The sequence below is a fragment of the Balaenoptera borealis genome, assembly GCF_965194805.1.
Source record: "Balaenoptera borealis genome assembly, chromosome: 16".
In the NCBI taxonomy this organism is placed as follows: domain Eukaryota; kingdom Metazoa; phylum Chordata; class Mammalia; order Artiodactyla; family Balaenopteridae; genus Balaenoptera; species Balaenoptera borealis.
This window is the reverse complement of record NC_138872.1, coordinates 54,143,049-54,166,033: the sequence shown is the minus strand read 5'-3', so window position 1 is coordinate 54,166,033 and position 22,985 is coordinate 54,143,049. Positions and strand designations below refer to the sequence as shown.

Genomic DNA, 22,985 nt, shown 5'->3' with positions numbered 1-22,985 from the left:
AGCCCCAAGAAAGGGGTCCAGGGAGAGGAATGACAGGCCGTTAGCTCAGTGCACACAGCCAACCGAGCTTCACCAACTTCCTCTTGTTACAAACCTCTTGTTGGAAGAACCCTGTCTGGCACCCCCAGATAACGGCAGAGCTGATCAGCAGCAGACGGGCTCTTGGACCCAGCTTTCCCTGACTGTGTGAGGGAAGGCACTGCTGTTTCAACAATGGTGCCACCCCAAGTACTGAGGGGACCCCAGAGCCCAGGCTCCATCTGGAAGGCAGGGGGCCCCAAAATAAGGAGTCTACCCCAGTGCTAATTCTCCAGAGTCAGAGGCTGTCAGCCAGAGATTCCTTGGGGTTGTGAGGGCTGGTGTTGGACACCGTTGTTATGGTGACATTTACAGAGGGCTGACTGCACCATTTTGTCCTCATGACATCCTGTTGGGATGGAAACTCGTATTTCCCCATTTTACAGATGAGCAAGTTGAGGCTCGAGAAGGCAGAGTGACTTGCCTCTGGCATCACAGGGCCACTAAGTGGTGGGGTTGGATCGCAGGTCCATCTGACCCAGCCCCCAGCCCTGAACCTCCCAGTCCTGCCTCTCAGGGGACACTGGCTACATCACAAATATCAGTGTTTTGGAAATCCTGCATCCTGCTGGCCCAAAACCCTCAGATCAGGGCCCCTTTGCCTTTAGCAGGTGACAGGGTCTTACAGGATCATGTAGTTCACAGGACCCTCCCTGTGTTGGAAACCAGCTCACACAGCTAGTTTTATCCCTACCTGAGAGCCTCAGACACTGACTGCTATCCCCAAAAATCAGGCCTGAGCTTCTCCCAGCTGGACAAACACATGCTGTGGCCTCCTCAGGGACACAGGGTAGCAGAAGGATTCGGTTTCAGCCCTTCCGCCAAGTGATTGGAGAGGGACACCCACGCGTGCCAGCTCAGAAAGGGAGCTGGTCCAAGGCCCAGAACTTGCCCAGGCAGGGACAGGGCTGGGGCAGGCAGAGGCCAGTGGAAACTTCTATTGAAGGTCTCCTATGAGCTGCCCATCCTGCAAAAATCCACATCAACACACTAAGCATGTGGAAAGGGGAGCCTGGATTCCTAGCCAGACTTGCCCATCTCCAGGCTGGGTAACCTTGAGCACAGTACTTCCTGTTTCTCCCTGAGAACATGATTAGTCTATAACATGATTACTCTATAAAGGGGAGTAATCATGAAACCTCCCAATGAGTGCTCAGTTGTGCCTCTTTCCTTCTTTCCCGTGTCACAACTGCTGAAGTAAAAACTCATCAGCCCTGAATCCCTAGTGCTTAGCAAAATGCCTAGCGTGCAGTCGACACTCAATAGACATTACATGATAAAGGAGTGAATGACAGTGCAGCTTAGCCATGAAGGGTGTGGACTCTGGGGCTTGGGTTCGAATTTCTGCTCTGCTTACTACCAGCTCTGTAGCCTTGAACAAGTCATCAAGCTCTCAATTCCCTCCTTCCTTCATTTGTTAAAAGGAGAATAAGAAAAGTAGCTCTCTTACTGAGCCATCAGGGGAATAAAGGAGTCTGTTTTGGTTAAGAGCTGAGAACAGTGCCTGGCACATGGTTCGTTCTACATAAGCATTTGTTCAATAAATTTAAATTTTAAAAAAGAGTGAGATTCTATAAAGTACAGAAAAGCTATTTCTGCTAATCACTTGGCAGCTGCTCCCTCCTCCCCTCCCCTCCCTCCTTCCTTCCTGCTCTTCCTCATGCAAATTCAAAGGAAGCTGGAATGCTGCTTACCCCAAACCTTCCGCCAAAAGTGGGAAAAGAGTATCCAAACCACACCAACATATTCTAGCCCAACACTTCACCTTCTCTTTCCGTGCTGCAGGCTTGATTCGGCACTGACAACCGTGACCACTGCACAAAGTGTACCCTCCCTGTCACACTCCTCAGGGGACTTTCCTGTCCACCCCCAGCTTCCCCGGCAAGCCTGGGAGACCCCAGGACAGACGTATCAATCCTCTCAGCTCCCCCAACTCTTTTTTTAAATTGCGATATAATTCTCATACCATAAAATGCACTCTTAAAAAGTGTACAGTTCAGGGACTTCCTTGGTGGTCCAGTGGGTAAGACTCTGCGCTCCCAATGCAGGGGGCCCAGGTTCGATCCTGGTCAGGGAACTAGATCCCGCATGCCGCACCTAAGAGTCCGTATGCCACAACTAAAGATCCCGCATGCCGCAACAAAGATCCTGCGTGCCTCAACTAAGACCTGGCGCAGCCAAAATAAATAAATATATATATATATGTATTTTTTAAATAAAAATGTACAGTTCAGTGGATTTTAGAACATTCACAAAGTTTTGCAACCATCACCACTCTCTAACACCAAAACGTCTCATCACCCCACAGAAACCCCACACCCATCACAGTCACTCCCCTTTCCCCCCAACCCAGCCCTAGGCATCCACTAATCCACTTTCTCTCTCTATGGATTTGCCTTTTCTGGACATTTAATGCAAATGGAATCATATAATACGTGGCCTTTTGTGTCTGGCTTCTTTCACTGAGCATTATGTTTCTGAGGCTCATCCATGTTGTAGCCTGTGTCAATGCTTTATTCCTTTTCACAGCTGAATAATATTTCATTGTGTGGATCCCCCAGCTCTTGGCAGAGTTGCTCAGAGTTGCTGAAGGAGCCATCAGACACCCGATGGCAGTAGTTACATCCCCGCTGATGAAGGCAAGCAGACATGGGTGAACCAGGGCAACATCACTCTGGAACCTTTTGAAATGACTGCTGTATACAATCTATAGAAACAGCTGTACCCAGATGGCCCTGTAGCTGAGAAACCTGCTGCTATTCTAGTCAAAGGCAGCTCAGGAGACAAAACGATGGAGACAAAAAGTCAGAAGGACCCTGCAGGGGGCAAGGCTGGGATATGGTGAAGTGGCAGAGACAACGCATGGGGTTTAGATGCTGCCTCTGCCACCTGCCAGTGGGGTGATCTCATCTTAGCTTCTCTGAGACTCAGTTTCCTCAGAAAAAAAAGGATGATGATGATGACAATGATACCGACTCTGTAAGGGTTGCTGAAAAGATTAAAGGGAGATAAGATGTGTGAGACATTTAGCACAGTGCCAGTCACCACATAGTAGATTTCTTTTTTTTAATGGACAAGGGTAAACCAACAGGTTCTTGAATTGATATTTGTACACCCATGTTCACAGCAGCATTATTCACAGTAGCCAAAAAAGTGGAAACAACCCCAATATCCATTGACAAATGAATGGAAAAACAAAATATGGTCCAGCCATATAGTGGAATATTATGCAGCCATAAAAAGGAATGACATACTGACACACGCTACAACATGGATGAACCTCGAAAACATAATACTCAGTGAAAGAAGCCAGACACAAAAGGTCAAATACTGTATGATTCCACTTATATGAGGTCCCTAGAGTCGTCAAATTCATCGAGACAGAAAGTAGAATGGTGGTTACCAGGGACTGGGGGAGGGAGAGAACAGGGAGTTAGTGTTTAATGGGAACAGAGTTTCAGTACGGGAGGATGAAAAAGTTATGGCAATGGATGGCGGTGATGGTTGCACAACAATGTGAATGCACTTAATGCCACCAAACTGTACCCCTAAAAATGGTTAATTTTGTGTTATGTATATTTTACCACAGTTTTTTAAGAGGGTAAGCCATCTTCTGGATGGTTTATAGCCCTACCAGATCGTGATTTGGAATAGGGTATCATGTCTGTGTTTATTTGTTTATAGTCAATGCCTCTGTCTCTAGGTCTGTTTCCTTCCCCACTGGATTCCCCAGTGGCCTCGCAGCACACCTGGGACACCATAGACACCCAGCCAATATTTGCTTAAGGAGGGAAGGAAGGAAGGGAAGGAGGGAAGGAAGGAAGAGGAAGGAAGCTGGCCTCCCTTTGCCTGGCTGGGACCTGGTGTCCTCCTCGTGAGGTCATGCTAGGGGAACGTTTGGCCTCTTCGGCCCTGCGGGAATGTGCAGCCCATCGGCTGGGCCAGGGCACTGCACAAAAGCCTGCTGTGGCTTCTTACCCACTCGCGGGGAGCGGAGTGGGGAGCAACCCTCCTCTGAACATGCTCCGCACCCACGGACTTCCGGGATCAGCTGGTACCCCTGATGGTTCAGGGAGAGGCAGGGCGGCAGCGAGGCCAACCTAGAGTGTCTTGACACTTAGTGCTATGTCAGGATCATGATGGGAGGGAAATGCTATTTTATTTTTATTTTTTTATATATTTATATATTTATTTATTTATTTATTTATGGCTGCATTGGGTCTAGACAGCGGCGAGCAGGGGCTACTCTTCATTGCAGTGCGCGGACTTCTCATTGCGGTGGCTTCTCTTGTTGCAGGAGCACGTGCTCTAGGTGCGTGGACTTCAGTAGTTGTGGCACACGGGCTCAGTAGTTGTGGCTCACAGGCTCAGTAGTTGTGGCACATGGGCTTAGTTGCTCCGAGGCATGTGCGATCTCCCCGGACCAGGGCTCGAACCCGTGTCCCCTGCATTGGCAGGCAGATTCTTAACCACTGCGCCACCAGGGAAGTTCCGAAATGCTATTTTAGGTTTTCTAAGTGTCTCAGGAATGCACCCGGCCTTGGTTAACTCTGCTTCCCCAAGCTCTCCCCACCTCTGGGATGGAAATCCCCCCTCCAATCCACTTTCCACACCTTCCCAAGCTCCCAAAGTCCTTGAAGAAATGAACTGACCCCGCCAGCCACTTTCTAAATCACAGGGGCCCAACTAAGCCACATTCATTTCTTCAAAGAAACAAGTTCTGCCCCAATTACAAATCCTGCTACATGGCATTGCCTGGACTCTCTCTCTCTCTGTCTCACAACACACACACACACACACACACACACACACACACACACACACACTGCAAGCTCTATGAGGGCAGGAAGGGATCATGTCAGGAGAACCAGGTCAAGACAGAACGAGAACAAGACAGACCAGGTCTCCCCCTTTCTGAAGCTTAATGTAATGAAAAAGACCCATATAAACAAATAAACAAGCAAATTCCATATAAACAAGTAGGCAAGCAAATTAACAGAATAATGATGCATTTCAAAAAGTGCTAAGAATCACCTAGTCTGTAGCCCCTGCAACCTGGCACGGTGCTTGGCACACAGTGGAAACTCAATAAATATTTGTGGAATGCATACGTGCAAGAATTAACACATGCATAAACTAATGAATGAGGGCCTAAAGTTGATTTCAGGGCCCTCTGAAATCAGATTACTTTGCTGGGAAGTGGATCACCTCCGTTCTCCCAGCCCAGATCAGAGCCCGTCAGGGCCCTGTAAGAAATCCAGGGTGGAAAATGTTGCTTCCCTTAATCTGTTAGCAACAGGATCAGATGACAGGCTCCAGGGAACTAATTTAAACTCATTTAAATAAGGCCCCAGCTGCTTTATTAAAACTACATCCATAACAACGATTCCAACTTTAACTGCCTGCAGCTGGTCTGGGCTGCAAGGATTTACCTTCAGAGGCTGCTCCTTATTAATAACCCATCTGCTAAATTACAAGCTGTTCATCAATACAAAGTCCAGGTCTTTAAATATTTTACCACTTAATTGCACCAACAGCCCTCACCTCTATAACCGTTCCTCCGGATGAACAGCCAGCCTATTGCTTAGGAAATTCTACTCCGTGCCGTCTTCCTCCTTTAGGTTTGCAGAATCTGAGATGACCTGAAACCACAGGGCTTTGAGCCCCACAGGGACCCCTGGGCAGTGGACGGACAAGAGGCAGCCAGGTCATTTCTGAAGCCACCTCAGCCACTGGCACACAGAGGTTTACTGAACGTCAGAGACAGAATCCAGAATGTCTGGCTGTGAGCTCAGGCTATGGGGTCAGATTCCCTAAATTAAAATCTCTGCCATTTACTAATGATGCCACTGACTGAGAGTTATGGGCTGAATCGTGTCCCCCAAAAAAGCTATGTTGGATATCTAACCCTGGGTACATCAGAATGTGGCCTCATTTAGAAATAGTCTTTATATAGGTAATCAAGTTAAAATGAGGTCATTAGGGTGTCCTTATAAATCCAGGATGACTGCTGTCCTTGTAAAAAGGGGAAATTTAGGGAATTCGCTGGTGGTCCAGAGGTTAGGACTTTGCACTCTCACTGCTGAGGGCCCAGGTTCAGTCCTTGGTCAGGGAACTAGGCTCCTACTAGCTGCGAGGCGTGGTCAAAGAGAACAAAACAAAACAAAACAAAACAAAAGAAATCTGAACATAGAGGTGCACACACACAGGGAACATACCATGTGAAAGTTGGAGTTATGCCGCCACAAGCCAAGGAGCTCCAGAAGCCAGGAGAGAAGGCTGGAGCAGATCCTTCCCAAGCACCTTCAGAGGGAACACGACCCTGCTGACACCTGGATCTTGGACTTCTGGCCTCGAGGACTGGGAGGCAATACATCTCCGTTGTTCTAAGCCACCCAGGTGCGATGCTTTGTTACGTGGCCTTAGCAAACAAGTACACTGACACAGGGACAGTCTCCTTAACCTCTCTAAGCCTCAGTTTCCTCTTCTGCTGCAGCTGAGGCTGCTATTAAAGTACTTGCCTCTGAGCTGGCCTGAGGGGGTGGGCACACAGAGTGTTCATTAAACCTTTCTGGGCTGTTGTGATCAGCTGCCCTCCAAGAAGCCAGGGACTGTAGGTTTTGGCTCTGCTCTCCTTTGTAGGGTTCTGATGGGGTGTGGACATTCCAGACACAATCCTGATGGTAACTGCCCCATGGGATGGCTTACTCGGCCCAGAGGCCACCCCAATAACTTCAGATCCTCAGCCCTGAGAAACAGCAGGGCTCATGGTTGGAGATGTAAACTCTGGAGCCAAACTGCCTGCAGTTAAGTCCACACCTGCCATGTGTTCGCTGTGTGGCCTTGGATAATCCATTCATCCTTTCTGTGCCTCAGTCTCCTCAACTGTAAAATGGGGCTACCCACCAAACCTAGCTCATGGGGTAGTTCTGAGAAGCACATGAGTTAATATTTGAATGAACTCAAAACTAGTAGGTGCTGTGTACATGTTTGTTAAATAAAATTTAAAATAGAATCTGCCTAAATATTCTAAATAATAACCACCATTCACAGCAGGGGTTTCTTTGGAAGGAATAGGTCCACACAAAAACTTGTGCATCAGTGTTCACAGCAACGTTATTCATAATAGCCCCAAATTTGAAACAATCTAAATGTCCATAGGCTTGTGAATGGATAAACAAATGTGGTCTATCCACATAATGTGGATATTATTCAGCCACAAAAAGGGTTGAAATACTGATAGATTCTACAACCTGGATGAACCTTGAAAATATTATGCTAAGTGAGGGAAGTCAGTCACAAAAGGCCACATAGTGTATGATTTCATTTATATGAAGTGTCCAAAATAGGCAAAACCATAGACAGAGAGTAGATTAGTGGTTGTCAAGGGCCAGGCGGGATGGGGAAGTTTAGGAGATAATGATTAAAGGGTATGGGGTTTCTTTCTGGGGTGATGAAAATGTTCTAAAACTGACAGTGGTGATGGTTGCACAACTCTATGAATATACTAAAGACCTTTGATTTGGACCCTTTAAATGGGTGAATTGTATGGTAGGTGAGTTATAGCTCAAAAAAGCTGTTAAAACAGTAAATGATAATAATACACTTAAGGGATATTTCATGAGCATTAAACAACGTGCCAGGCTCTGTCTGGGTACACATGTCCCTTCACTTAATCCTCACTTCAGCTCTCTGAGGAGCAGCGGCCTTTATTATCTCCATTTCACAGCTAAGAAATTGGAGCAGGGACCCGGCCTGGAGGGTCTGGCTTGTAACCTCCACCCATTCAGGAGAAGAGCCCAGATGAGCTGGAAATCATTCACAATGGGCTGTAGGCTGACCAGAGAGTGGCCTTCAGGGCTTAAGTAACCACAGTCCACAGTCCAAAACATGGTCTTTGTGCTCTACATACTGGGATCTCCACAAAGACCCCCCACCTTCGGGGACCCCACATTCAAAGGGACAAGGGATTCTCTCCAACCCTGGATAGGCAGCTGCCTCCATTGTCTTAATTGTATTCCTCTGCTTACCAAGATAATACAAGCTCATTGTTTTGAACCCAATAATACAGAATACTATCAAGAAAGGAGAAAGCAAAGGTCCCTAGAATTCCATCCTTCAGAAACAGAATTCATGTCAAGGAATTTGGCCCAAGGAGAGAGATACCCATTCAGTGGATTAGTTACATTTTTGAAATGAAAGAGAGAAATCATTTTTAAAAAAATTTAAGCTGGCTCTAGAAAGGTTGCCTTAGTACTATTTTATAACCAATTCCACAAACCCAGTTTCAGTGGTTTGTGAACTTCAGTGGTTTGGTGGATTTCTGAAGAAGTGAAGGGATGCTTTGATTCTCAAGTCAGTTTTGTTAAACAGAAAAACCAAAAGGCCAGCTTGTCTGGTCACTCGGATATGGTCAAAATAGCTGAGTTCATCCGAAACTTCCCTGGCATCTGACCCAAACTGAGGGCAAGTGTTTAGCTGAGAAACAAAGACCGACATTAAGTGCAGAAAAACCCTTTTGTGCCCACACAGCGAGCAAGTTATGTTGAGTTATGCAGCTATTCTGGGGACAATGCTGTTTTGTAAACAGTTGGCAAAGCGGCTTTGTCGACAATGTTGGGGCAGTTTGGGGCCCTTTCACCAACAAGGACTGTATGGAGATAAGGTGACATAGTATTTGAAAAATACAAATGACAAATTAGTACAATACAGATAATAAATATCTGAAAACTTTTGTTTCCTGTTGTACCCACAAGCATTTATCCATCAACCCCTAGAGATTGTTAACAGCTAGGGGAGTAAACTGAGTCAATTATGGAACTCAAAGCTGACAAAATACACTTCACATATTCCAACAGTCCTATTAATACAGTCTTAAGTGCTAAGTCTTAAGTCTTAGCAGGCATTTTTATTTTAAAATGCAATGATTGTAAATATTTTTTTGAGAATCCTAAACATACTAAATTAAATTTACATTTATTAAGCCCATGCAATAATAGAAATTTGCTAGTTTTCCATTCTATAGTCGTTTGTCTCAGCTTCTTGGCTTCATGGCTCTCTGGGCCATAGGTTATCCCAGAAAAGTGGGGACAGTGTCTCTCTTCTATTGAGTGAATGAATGAATGAATGAGTCCTAGGGTCAGACTATGTGAGCTGTCTGGAGCCTTAGACAGAGGATGACTATTTATATTTAGCTGCCATTTATTGTCCACTAAGTATGGACCAGGCCCTGTGCTGGCCACCTCCCCTCCCCACCCCCCACCACACATGCACTCTAATCACCTTCAATCCTAATTACAACCTTATGAGATGCATATAACCAGTCCTATTTCACAAAGGAAGAAATGGGGGCTCAGAGAAATTCAGTGACTTTCTAAAGACACACAGTCAGAGCACAGCCAGGCAACGGCAGGGACACAGCACTTCTGACTGCACATCCCTAGGTCTCTGGGGTGTCCCACCCCCATTACAAATGAAGGAAAGTCACACAGCCACAGACAACAACACAATAACAGTAACAATAACAGTAATAGCATTTGGTCTGTGCCAGACCTTGTACCGGGAGCTTTACATGTGTTGACTCAATCCACAGCAGAACCCCAGATTTGGAAACCATGTAATCCTCATTTTAGAGATGGAAAGTGCAGGCTCAGAGAGGTTAAGTAACTTGCCCAAGGTCACCCAGCTTGTCAATACAAGCCCAGGCCTGCTCCTGCTTCTTTCCTGACCTGGAACCATCTACACATTACAGCACGACATGTATGGATTACTGCAATGATGCTTTTTCATCTTTTACGTGACTATAAACACATATGTAGGTAGATTCATAGAATAGGTTAGGGGAGGACACACACACAGAGCCGTCAACTGATATGAAAGTCCTCGGATAGTAGGCTGGGATTAAGCAACCAAGGGTGGGATGAGGACGATGGGGGTGGATTTTGGTGTTTCTTACACTTTCAGTACAATCATTTAAAACACCATGTGGTGTAATAACAGGGACAGCTGCATTTAGTGAGCACCTACTGTGTGCCAGGCACTGAGCCAGAGGCACCAGGCACTATTTCATTCACTCCTCACCACAGCCCCATAGCATTGCTTCTGTTTTACTGGGGAGGAAAGCTCTGAGAGGCAGAGTGATTGGCACCAAGAAGGAAACCCACGTCTGCCTGTCCCCCACACCTGCCCCACAGTGCACAGACCATTGATCCAGGAGGGCCTGGGAGACAGTTCTATGTTGCATAGTTAGACAACTGCTCCCAGACCCTTCCTGCCCACTCGCGCCCCCTCTCCCCCTGGTCTCAGCTTCCTTGAAGGGGAGGGGGGGGCGTGTGAGCAGAGGGAGGACATGGGGGGCGTTGTGGTCCTGGAATCCCCACCCCCACCCCCACCCCCGCCCACCGTGCAGATCCAAGCCCGGCTCTACCTCTTCCTGGCCACAGAACTTAAGGCCATTCCTTCACCTGTCCAAGCTTTGGTTTAATGCAGGTAAAATGAGAATAATAAGAGCTTCTGGGAATTAAACAAAACAACGTATGTAAATTTAGCAAACCCTCAGTGAATGGCTGCTGTCATCATCCTCATTAGAATATGTACCATTATTATTATTATTACTAACAGTACACAAAACGACAGCCAGCAAACAGCTCGGCCCTTGATAGCCTTGTTTTCTGACAAAGGAGACCAAGATGCAAACAGATAAGCTTCAGTAAGGAAAAGAAAGAAAGACCTTGTGTTTGGGTCAGTGGGCAAGCGTTCTAGAAGTTGTGGGGAAAGGTGGGATGGCCTGGTTAGAAGCTGGACCCACCAGGTTAGTGGAGTAGCTCATTAATTCCTTCTGATCTGGGGATCCGAGGGTCTCCGTCTCCCTCCCATCATAGCTGACCTCTTGTTTCCCTCCAACTGTTACACAAGGGGCCCTAGGGTCAGGGGTCACTCACCGCCATGACCAACTCAAATGGGTACTTGTAGACGCAGACAGGAGACTGGTACTTCTGCACCATGTTCTCGCAGGACCACCAGCGGAAGCCAGCCAGGCAGGAATGGGCACAGAGCCTGGGTGAGGGCATCTGGTGAGGGAGCAGCTCCCTGCACGGGAAGCAGGAACCCTGCCCACTGCACCCCAGCAAGGGGCAGGCCCATCCCTTTGGCCCCATCTGCACATCTCCCCAGCCCTCAAAGCAAAGAGGCCGATGTGATCCCCAAATTACTTTGGGCCATGCCCCAAACACTTGCCCTGTCCATTACTCAATGCCCCGGACCACACTCGCTCCTCAGGAGCAATCAGTACCCCCAAACGTTCCTCCATCCTCGTGCTGAGGGCCCCTGGAAAACCCCATAAAGCCACCCACCTGGAAACACACACATTCGCAATTCTTACACTCCCACAATTCATTCACCCACTGCACCCCACAGCTTACCATGGGCGTCCCGACCCTGCAGTCCCCCCAAGAATCATTGCACCTGCCCTCCCATTTTCCTCCAAGACACCCTAACATACGCACACAGTCTTCACCAAACTTCACACGCACTGTCTCTGCCACACACGCGCACACATGCACGACTCCCCTCCCACACGGGACCGCCCTTGCACACGCCCTCAACTTTGCACACAAGCCCAGCTCCCTGGAGCGCGCACCTACTCAACTCCATGCTCGCACATAGCTCCCCGGATGCGCATAGAGGTGCACACACACGCACACACACTGATGCATGCGCCCACATGCATGCACGCACAGGCCCCCCGAAGCCCCGCTCACCCTAGCCCTCGGAGTCTCCGGGACGCAGCCCCGCGGCAGCACGGAGCTGAGCCCGCCGGGATCCCCCGCGGCCGACTGGCCCAGAGCGCAGCACCGGGGCGGGGCGCAACCGCGATCGCTGGACCCTGCAGTCCGGGCCGGCGATCGCCGAGCGTGGGGCGTCCTGACCTGCACACCCTGCGTCCGGGCCGGTCAGGGAGGGGCCTGCGGGAGGGGGGAGCGCTCCAGGACCCAGGACAGCGGAGATCCCGCCCTGGCCTGGCCCCGCCCCCGCCCTCCCACTCCGCTCAGCCCCGGCCCCGCCCAGATTTACCCTCTGGACAGGCCCCGCCCCAGACTGGCCCCACCCAGCCTTAGCCCCTCCCTTCATTTTATGCATCCTTGTTTGACCACGCCCCCACCCCGGCCCTTTCTCCAGACTGGCCACTCCTCATGCCCGCCACGCTTCCATAGGGTCCCGCCCCTAAAGCACGCAGCCTCGGGGGTGGCTCAGCCCCAGGAAGACCCCGCCCCAAGGCTCCAACCCCAGTGTAGCTCTGCTCCCAGGCGAACCCTTGCCCCGCCCAGCCCTGCTGGCCCTAGTACAGTTCACGTTTGGCCCCCTTCCCTAACTCGGGTCAACCCCCTCCGCCTGGGCTCTGAGTCTGCTCCCTCCACTGGCTACGCCCCAGAGCCCTTTTGGCCCTGCCCTAAGCCGCCAACGTGCATCTTTCACTCACATGCTTGCATTTACAGAGCTCCTGCTAAGTGTCAGGCCTTTCTAGGCGCTGGAGAGTCATCAGTGAACAGAACAGGTAAAAAATCCTTGCCCTCGTAGAGTTTACATTTCAGTGGGGGAGACAGACATTAAATAAATAAGGCAAATATATAGTACTATGTGAGATGGGGGAAAATACCAAGGTGAAAAAATAACCAGGGAAGGGATTCAAGAAGCGAGCGGAGTGAGGGTACAATTTAAAACAGGGTGGACTGGGGCTTCCCCGGGAGGGTGACGATTTCCCATCCTTCTCATTTTAGCTCACACGTAAACCCTCCCGGCCCTCCCAGGATCCCGGGGACCCAGCCTTCCTTCCATAGCCCTCCCTTCCCTCTCCGCATCTGTTTGTCCTGGAGGAGCCAAGAAGCTGGCTCTGGACAGCCTTGTCATCCGTGTATTCATTCACTTGACATTTACTAAGCACCTACTATGTGCCAGCACTGTGTGACTTCACCCATCTGCAAGAGAGAGTCAGACAAGCTGCCTGCCCTTGCGTGGCCCACAGTTCTGGGCAGGGAGACTGTGTACAGGGAGACAGACAGCGCTCTGCTTAGCAAATATATCGTTGCACCTTGTGATAACCAGCCTGTTTGCTTCCTTCCTAGCGTGTGTCACACTCTGTAATCACCTTATTTATTCATTCATTTTATTTATTTGTAGGTCTGACCCAGGAGACTGTGAGCTCCGCAAGGGCAAGAGACCATGTCTGTCTTATTCATCTGCCCCACGTTCGCAGGATCTTACTGGGGACATGGCACACGGTAAGTACTCAGTGCGTTTTCTTAAGGTTATCAAGAATTGAAATGGAGCGCACGGTTCCCATCCCTGCCACAAGGTGGCAGCAAACGACAGTCCATGGCTCCTGGGGTCGCCACCAAGGGGAATTGTCGCGCAACATGGGAGTCCGGGATGTATAGCTGGACCCGGGTTTCATCAGGGAAACTCATGCTCCTCCTGGGCGTCAGTGCAGGACGCGACACTGTTGGCTGTTGTTACAGCACGAAAGGCATTGAGTTGGCACAAAGTAACCACAAATTGGGATGTTTACACCTGGAAAGGTGGGGCGGAGCAATCTATCCCAAACTCTCCAGCTCCTAAGACTTCCCTCAGCAGGGTGCATGTTGAAATGCAGAGTCCCGTGCACTGCTCGAAGAGCCTGGGAACGTGCTTGTTTAACAAGCTCCCCAAGTGGTTCTTCTAAGTGGACAGGCCTGGCAGTGTGGGGGGATCTTGGAGGTCATTCCTAGCGCCTGGGGATCCCAGGATGTTTGGAGTAAATGCCAGCCCTGGGGAGGGAGCTGGTGCGCTCATAAGTGGGGGAGGTCCGCTCGCAAGAGCTCCTCCCAGTTGTGGGCGTGCTCACGCTCCTATTATTCTCTTCCACCCAGGCTGAATCATCCTGGCCACCCCACCCGTGTCTCCTTGGCCACAGAAGGTGGCAGCTTTGGGGAGTAGGAGCTGGCGTGGGAGATGCAGGGGTTGGGGGCAAGAAAAGTCACGAGGAGCAGAGGAGAGGCCCTGAGACTGCGGGGAGGCTCCAGGTCTCCTGGCTACCATCAGCGCCGCCCCTGCCCGCAACCGGTGAGGAGGCCACTGGGTGGGGGGGAAGGGGTGCGACCGCTGCGTGGGTACAGAGAGCTCAAAGTGGAAAATGGGGCCTAGAAGGGAGTGAGAGCCTAACTCCCTCCTCCTCCAGCCAAGGGAAGCGAATTAGTAAGAGCACCACATGCCACGTGCTTCCTATTCCGTTTTCCTATCAATCGCTCCTACAGTTTATTGAGCACTTACTTGGCACGTGCTGTATCAGGCACAGTTCGAAGGCTTTACAAACATTCACACATTTAATCCTCAAAAATAACCCCTGTAGTGATGAAAATGTTTTTGCACTCCACAGAGTTGGTGGTTGCACAACACTGCGAATGCGCTAAATAACACTAAATTGTACACATTAAAATGGTTAATTTTATGTTATATAACTATACCTAAATTAAAACAAACAAAGCAAAAAACCTTTTAAGGCCAAAACTGTTAATCCTCGTTTTAAAGACAAGGAAACTAAGGCACAGGGAGGTTGAGTAACTTGCCCTAGGTCACACAGCTAGTAAGGAACTCAAACCCAGGACTTCTTGCCCCAGGGCTGCAGCGGAAGTACCCAGAAGATGTTATTTCCCAGCCTGAGCTGCAAAGATATCCAGGCATCCTGGTTCGGGACTGAGGAGGTACCAAAAGAATGGGCTGATTCGATGGGAACACTGGAGGCATGAAGTCAGTCTCAGGGGCAAGACGTTCAGCCTCTATCTGCCGCTTCCTTCTTGCCCTGTGAGAATGACCGAGCCACAGCTGCCTTTTGGTATGGTGGGTTTTGAAGACTCCAGAAACCACCTCGCATGTTTGAATATCTTCCCACAGGTGGGCCACTGCCACAGGAAACTCAACCATCAGTAATGCATTTATTTGAGTAAAACACTGGGCCCGATCCAAACACAGATGCCCCCAGAAGGCATCCTGCAGGGAAATGTCCTCAGAAAGCTCAATGTGACACTGCGGGAAGGGGGCAGGGGAGCTGGTGGGGAGTGAGAGGGTCCAGAGTCCAGACCCTTGTGGGGACACAAGTGGCCCTTGATCTGGGCCCTAGAATACATAAAGGCCCTGGGAGGGTGCTGAAGCTGGAGAGAATGGGACATTTTTTTATTATGATAAAACATACATAACATAAAAATTACAAATTTTAACCATTTTCAAGTGTACAATTCAGTGGCTTTTAGTACATTCACAGGGCTTTGCATCCATCACTGCTATCTAGTTCCAGAACATTTTCATCACCCGAAAAGAAAACCAGTACCCATCAAGCAGTCACTCCTCCTTCCTCCCTCCCCCCAGCTCCAGCAACCCTCAGTCTGCTTTCTGCATCACATCTCATTTGTCCCGGGCTGCTCCTAATCCTGTTCCTTCTTTTTTTTTTTTTTCCCTGTTCCTTCTTCCTCCTCCCAAGAGCAGAGCGCAGAGACCTCCTAGATTGGGGACCTTCCAGGGCCATCAGGGTCATTGGCAGGGTGGCCATGTACAGGTGTACAGGTTGTAGCCTGCACAACTCTGTGTGGTTGTCCTGGTCATTGGGCAACTTTAACTGAGCGGAGGCTGAGTCCAGGGGAGCCTCACCCAGAGGGCCACACAGCCAGGCCCCACCCACCTCAACCCCCAGCCCACCCCCAAGTCCAGTCACTTCCATACACGCTTTGGGATTACAGCAAGCGCTACATGTGGAGTTGGGGTCCAAAGGCGAGTAAAGCCTCTGAGCCCCAGGAGCTCTCAGCGAGGAGGGGAGGAAGTGAAAGGAAGGTAGGATACCCCAGGGGAGTCAGCAGGGAGCTAGGGAGGGGGCTGGGTGGCAGAGTGGTGAGCGCTGGGTGCTGGAGTCAGGTTGGCCTGGGTGTGAGTTCTGGCTCTGTTACCTTCCTGTGTCCCTGCAGTGTATGTGGCTGCAGTGTCCCCTCCTATAAAATGGGGATAATGCGGAAATTATTCAGCCTTAAAAAAGGAAGGAAAGGTTCATGGATGAACCTTGAAGACATTATGCTCAGTGAAAGAAGCCAGACACAAAAGGACAAATATTATATGATCCCATTTATATGTGATACCTAGAGTTGTCAAGTTCACAGAGACAGAAAGTAGAAGGGTGGTTGCCAGGGCACGGAGAGGGGGAGTGAGGAGTTAATGTTTAATGGGTGCAGAGTTTCAGTTTTGCAAGATGAGAAAGTTGTGGAGATGGATAGTGGTGATGGTTGCACAGCAGTGTGAGTGTATTTAATGCCACTGAACTTGCACTTAAATATGGTTAAAATGGTAAATTTTATGTTATGTATATTTGATCACAATAATAAAAAAAATCACATTGGAAAAGTCTGAAACAAAATAGTGGTAAATAGTGCCAGCTTGGAGAGAGGGTCCATCTCCCACAAGACTCTGTTGAGAGCTTGGCGTTGAGATGGAAGAGGAAGGAGACACCCACTCCCCGACCCCCTACTCTCCCACCTCCGCCCATGACCTTCCTTTGGCCCAGAGTCACCATGATGGTGGCAGATAAAGTCCCCTGTGGGGAAGGGAAGAAGAGACCCCATGTATGAATTTCCCACTGCTGCTGTAACAGATCAGCACACTCTTTAGTGGCTTAAAAAACAACACAAATGTATTATCTTACAATTCTGGAGGTCAGAACCTGAAATCAGTCACGCTGGGCTACGATCAAGGTGTTGGCAGGGATGTGCTCCTTCTGGAGGCTCTGAGGGGAGAATCCGTTTCCTTGCCTTTTCCAGCTTCTGGAGCCTGTGTTCCTTGGCTTGTGGCCCCTTCCTCCTTCTTCAAGCCACATCTCTCTAATCTCTGCCTAAGTCGGGCATCCCATGGCCTTCTCTGCTGATGTGTCTCTGTCTCCAGTCTCCCTCTGCCTTTCTATTATAAGGACTCCTGTCATTGGATGCAGGGCCCATGGTAAATCCAGGATGATCTCATCTTGAGATCCTTAGTTTAATTACATCTGTAAAGACCCTTTTTCCAAATAAGTTCACATTCCCATGTTGCAGGGGGTTAGGACTTGGTCTTGTTGTCTTTGGGGGACCACCATCAGCCCACTGCAGGGCCCAGCTTGCGACTGTACCCTGGGTTGATTTGCCTCTCCTGGGGTGCTCTCCCCCATGTCCCTGCTCCTGTGCCTGAGGGTCACTTCCAAAAGCAAAGCCCCTGCACCCAAGCTCTGTGTTCAGGGGGACCTGGGCCAGGACCACTGTGGCCTCTGACTCCTCTAGGTTGAAAGGAGGAGTGTCGCTCTTGCCTTTCAGCAGATTAGATGTTATGCCAGCCCCCCATCCAAGTCAGAACAGCACCAGGGAGTAGGGACGAGCAGAGGGAGAGGTAGGGCTGCGATTGCGTTGAGTCAGAGGTCTGGGAGGGATGAAGGAGGCTGGCCCATGGTGCTGGAGACGGTACTCCAACATCAAGAGGTCAGCTCGGGTCATGATTCTGCCCCCCAAGCTGGGTCAGACCAAGGGGCTAGGGGCAGACAGCCTCAGGCTCCAAAAGCTAAACTTGGCCTCTTCAGCAGACCCCAAGTGACCCCCACAGCTCAGTCCCTGAGGCCCTAGCTGCCCAACCAGCCCCTACCCCAAGCTGCCCCTGCTTTGAGGAGAGGCCAGAGTTCCAGGCCATCCACTTCTCCCCTCTGCCTGGGGCCACCCAATGTGACAGTCACCAGTCACAGGCAGCTAGTTATTTATTTATTTGGCCACACTGCACAGCATGCGGGATCTTAATTCCCCAACCAGGGATCAAACCCACGCCCCTTGCAATGGAAGTGCAGATTCCTAACCACTGGACTGCCAGGGAAGTCCCAAAGGCAGCTATTTAAATTCATTAAATGGATATGAACATGTCATATATTCATGTAAATAAAAAAATATAAACAACAAAATTAAACATCCAGTTGCACAAGCCACGTTCCAAGTGCTCAATAGCTCCATGTGGCTCGTGCCTCCCTTAAAATACAGAATATTTCCAGCATTGCAGGAAGTTCCTTTGGCCGGGGCTGCTCCGAGTCATCCCTGGACCAGCAGAGGCTGGGCCCTTTCTTGGGAAGAGGATGAACTGGGTGGGTGTGGAGTAGGGACCCCAGGGCCAGGAGGAGGGGTGTTTGTCCAGAGCCGGCTTGTGTTGACTCATCGGTTCCGAGGCCTGAGCCCCGGTGAGGGATTAAGACTGAGCCAGTGACCAGAGAATGGCCCGGGAGGGCAGCCTGTGGTGACTGGGCCTCCTGGGTCCAGGGCAGGAATGTTTGACCTCAGCAGAGAGAGTGGACAAAGGGCCCGGGCAGGTCCAAACTGGGGTAGACAGGCAAACTCTCGGACATAGGGGCAGCTCTAGTTTAAATCACAAATGGCAAAAACACAGCACCTACTGGTTCACTGACTACAGCCTAGACTTCCTTTCCTGCAAGGCCTATGGACCCCCGCCTTCCTGACCCCCATCCGCCTTTCCAGAGCCTGATGCTTTCATCGTTCATCTGCCACTGCCCCGTGGATGGGCATTTAAGTCATTTCATTTATTTAAATGTGGTTGTTGGCTTGCTTTTCTATCCCTTTCTCTTCCCAGAATGGGGTATACAGGCTGTATCTTGTTAGCTGCTGTATCCCCAGGACGGGGTATACAGTAGGTGCTCCATAAATGGATGGGTGAACATGTGGGAGGCACTTTGGGGGCAAGAGGTCAAGATCCTCCCCTCGGGACAGGGAAACCTGATTCCCATGGAAACATCAGTGATGCTCAGGAGGGAGGAGAAGGAGGAGGGAGCCTGGGGTCCCTGCCTGCCTCCAGTGAGAGGCTCCAACCAGCCTCAGCCTGGGGTCTGGACACTTTCCTCACAGTATCCCCGGGACCCCCAGTCTGTGACTTTGCCTGGGGTGCTCCATCCTTGGGGACATGGGAGAGGTGCCATCATCCACCAGGGACCTCATACTTACACCGTCCCCCACCCCAATCCTCTGCCACCAACTCCCTGAAGGCAGGAACATGTGTCCATTGTATTCCACTTGTATCCTGAGTGCCTAGAGCAGGACTTGTTACATAGTAGGTGCTCAATAAATATTGGACGAATGGATGAATGACTCCCTTCTCTTCCACCATGGTCCTGACTCAGGACCTACTAGCCCTTGGTTGGTCCTCCTCTGGGGATCTTCCCCAGGACCATGGTGCAGTGACCCTCTCATTCACTCATTCATTCATTCATTCAACATGACACTGGGCACCTACTCTGTGCCTGGCACCTGCTGAATGGTGGTGGAGGTGGAGACAAGGGTGCTGGCTCAGACCACAGGGTTTAAATCCTGAGGCCCCTCCTGACCTTCCTGAGCAGGCATTGAATGCCTTGGAGCTTCAGTTTCCACATCTGAAAAATGGGGAGAGGAAGAGGGCCAGTTTGTCATCTTTGTTGTGGCGATGGTTTCACCATTGTGTACTTGTGTCAAAACTCATCAGATGGTACACTTTAAATATACACACTCTGTTGTACGTCCATCACACCTCAATGAAGCTAGAAAACACAGTGCCGACCCTCTGAGCCAAGCACTTAGCACAGGGCCTGGCATATATTAAACGCTCAACAGAAGTTGTTATTATCTGTCATTGTTACGTGTCTTACTTCACTGAATCCTATTAAGACTCTATGGAGCAGGTGCCAGAGAGTCCCCATTTTGCAGATGGAGAAACCCAAGTTCAGAGAGTTGAAGACATTTCCCCAGGGTCACACAGCTAGGAAATGAAGAAGCTGGGATTTGACATCTTAGCTCCCTGGCTCTTCCCCATTTTACAGATGGAGAAATTGAGGTTCAGCGAGGTTAAGCCCCCTGCCTAAGATCACACAGCTGGGCGCATGGCAGAGCCAGGATTCAAATCCAGGTTGGCTTCAAGCTAAAACCTGACTTGATTTCATATTCTCTCCCCTGTGGCCTGGCCTGGCCAATACTCAGGCCCCCAGGCGCAGGAGGGAATGGGGTCCTGACCTCCTGACCTGGGCCATTCCCAGGGGCTGTAACACACTGGCCCCAGAAATGTAGCCCCACCGGTCCGGGCAGCATGAGCCCTGGCAGGCAGGGCAGGAGGAAGTAGGCTTGGTCGTGGGGAGGGGAGTTTTGGGGTTGGGTTGGGTAACCTGTCCTGCGAGGCTCCCAGGCCTGGCAGAGCCTGTCTGGCCCCGTGGCCCCACCCAGCTCCACTCTCTGCCTGACAGCGTGACCTACCTCCTCACTGGGTGGCCCTCACAGCTTGATCTGAGAGGCCCAGGGATGGGCTTGAAATGAGGTATCCAGAGATGTGGAGTAGGTTGTGCTGGAAAGCCACCCAGGGTTCAAGATGAAGCCTGGATCTGCAAGATGCGATGATGGGGCAGTCTGGCTGGGCCAGAGTGGATGCCAGCCTGTGGGTGAGGCCAGGTGCAAGAGTTCCCCTGCTGAGCAGAGGGTTAACCCCTCAGTGGCTGGGTCCTGGGGCAAGGGCCAGGGTGGGCAGGACCACTGGGGGCTCAGCGTAGCCCCTATTCAACCACTGGTCGGGAGCTGTTTGAATACTTTGACAGCAGACACAGGTGTACAGGTGCACACCTGCATCCAGAGAGGGCCAGCAGGAAGGTCATCTGAGCAGCGGCTCCCTTGGGGAGCAGCTGAGTGGGGCTGCCTGGCAGGCAGTGACGAGGTGGCCAGGCTGGGGCAGCCTTCCAGGGGCCCTGCGCCGGTGGGGGCCTGAGGCACATTCTTGGGGGATGACTCAGGGGCAGGCCAAGTGGGTGACTCACCACGGACCCTCTCCTGTCCCTGCTGCCAGGGCCCAGCCTCCCCTCTGGTCCCAGGGGGGCTGTGGGGAGCTCACCAGGCCCCCAGACCGGGGCTGAGTGTGAGTCAGCCCACGTGGGCTGGAGGGCCAACATGATTTTCCATCCCCTGCATTGTTTTGCAAGAAAAGTAAATACATGTTACAGAACACAGGGTGAAGCTGGGCCTGCCCACTCCTGTCCCCTTGGAGGGCAGGGAGGAGAGGGACCTCCATGCCAGGTGCTCTGCACACATCACCGAGCACTGGCTCATCCCCATTTTACAGATGGGGAAACCCGGTTCAGAGAGGTTAAGCCACCTACCCAAGGTCACACAGCTGGATGTATGGCAGAGCCAGGATTCAAACAGAGGTTGGCCTCAAGCTACAGCCTGTGGGTTCTTCCCAGGCAGGTATAGACCAGGGCCTGAGCATGTGCTGCATCTCTTTCTGTTCACAGCTGTGTTTCTCACGGTGGCCCAGAAACCCACATGCTTCAGCATCCCAGGGACTAGGTGTTTGTTAACATGCAGATTCCTGGGCTCTACCAAGACCCACCCACCTGTAATCTCAGAAGATGGACCCTGGAATCTGCATTTTTAAATGCTCCCCAGATTGGGGTGAGGCCATACCACTGGAGATGGGAGAATGACTGTCTCCAGGAGAATGGGCTGGGCCTCCGCCCCGGGGAGGAGAAGGCTCTGTGGTAAGGAGCAGGCCTCTGGTCCTGCACACCCCTCTCTCCAGGACTGGGGCAATGCTGCCCTTCTTGTTTCAAACTGGTTCACAGAAACACCCGAGCCAGCCAGGGAGTGAGTGAGCACCTCTCCAGCTGCTGGGGAAACAATGACAGCAAATAGGGAGGGTGTGGGTGACCCTTCAGAAGGTGGTGGCCTCCTGGGAGCTGGCAGCCTGGCCCAGCTGTAGGGAGGGGACAGAGTTCAGGGGCCAAGGATAGCCTGGTTGCCAGGGAACAGGATGGCCCTACAGGTACCATCTCCGTGAGGTTAACCATCACGTAAACCGCAGGAAAGCAAACACTCCCCGAGACCCCACCCCACGGCACAGGCAGAGCAGATGAGTCACTTGGCATAAGAGGGCTCCGTGGAAGCAAACAAATCCCATCTGCCCAGAGGAGGATTCACAGGGCCAGATCACAGCTCCCACCCCATCCGGCCTGCCCACAGAGCAGCGTGCACACGTGTGTACACACGTGCACACACACACACATACACAGCAGCACCAGCTCAGAAACCAGATTTTAGAGACTGGAGGGAGGAGGGATGGTGCAGCACAACTCAAATTCCTCCCTAAATCTGCTAATTCTCCCTGAAGCACCTGGGCTGGGCCCAGCCTAGTCAGCGGAAGCCTGGCCCCGATGCCCGAGCCCAGGAGGGTGGAGGCGGGTGGGGGTCTGAGAGCGCGGGGCCAGAGCAGGCTAATCCAGGAACCAGCCCAGCTGGGCACGCGGCCTCTGAGTGCTCTTCCCTTGAACATGAGATAAGAGAGCTTCCTCCTGTGGGGGAGGGCTGGGAAGGCTTCACCGGTACGGGTCCCTGGGGAGAGTCAATCAGCTGAAGCATGTTGGCCACATGCCATGTTGCCTGGCACGGAGTTGGTCCTCAATAAACAAGAAATGGCATTAAATCATGTGTCACAGCTGTCACTCAGCAGCTGAGCTACAAGCCTGCTAACCTGAAGGTCCCTACTTAGGTTCCCTCCCAAAAGCCAAATTTCACTTTTCTAGGAGGTGTGGAGAAGGAAGATATGAAAGTTTGAAGTCGAGAGTTCTGACGCATTTTGGAGTTCCTGTAATTGCTTGTGACACTCAACCCCACGAGCATGAGCCTCCAGCTGCAGAGGTAATCCCCTCCCATTTGTGGAGCCCTCACTCAGTGCCAGGGGGCATACCAAGTGCTTAACACATGGGATCTCACCCTAGGAGGTGGATGCTATAGTTGTGCCCATTCCACAGATGAGGAAAACTGAGGCTCAGAGAGACAAAATGACCTACCCACAAGCTGTCCACATAGCTGAAAAGG

The 22,985-nt window shown here is 51.0% G+C and overlaps 2 protein-coding genes across 8 annotated transcripts in view; one reads left to right on the top strand and one right to left on the bottom strand.

The window, feature by feature from the left end:
• Window positions 1-12,105, bottom strand: part of SEC14L5 (SEC14 like lipid binding 5) — a gene marked incomplete at its 3' end in the record, with an annotated part of 41,515 nt that extends 29,410 nt beyond the window's left edge. For 3 of the 5 annotated variants that reach the window (XR_014236072.1, XM_082362241.1, XM_082362240.1), the window contains exon 1: window positions 11,019-11,729. Coding sequence is in view for 4 of the 5 variants with exons in the window: in XM_082362241.1 (XP_082218367.1) it covers window positions 11,019-11,234 (216 nt within the window). Of the gene's footprint in view, window positions 1-11,018; window positions 11,731-11,837 lie in introns of those variants that run through there. The other 2 variants (XM_082362242.1, XM_082362243.1) reach the window with 2 other exon arrangements.
• Window positions 12,106-13,265: 1,160 nt separating this feature from the next.
• PPL (periplakin) overlaps window positions 13,266-22,985 on the top strand; it is a 57,039-nt gene continuing 47,319 nt past the window's right edge. Inside the window, exon 1 of one of the 3 annotated variants that reach the window (XM_082362047.1) lies at window positions 13,266-13,355. In XM_082362047.1, coding sequence (XP_082218173.1) covers window positions 13,297-13,355 — 59 coding nt within the window. In that variant the 5' untranslated portion in view covers window positions 13,266-13,296. Of the gene's footprint in view, window positions 13,356-22,690; window positions 22,806-22,985 lie in introns of those variants that run through there. The other 2 variants (XM_082362051.1, XM_082362049.1) reach the window with 2 other exon arrangements.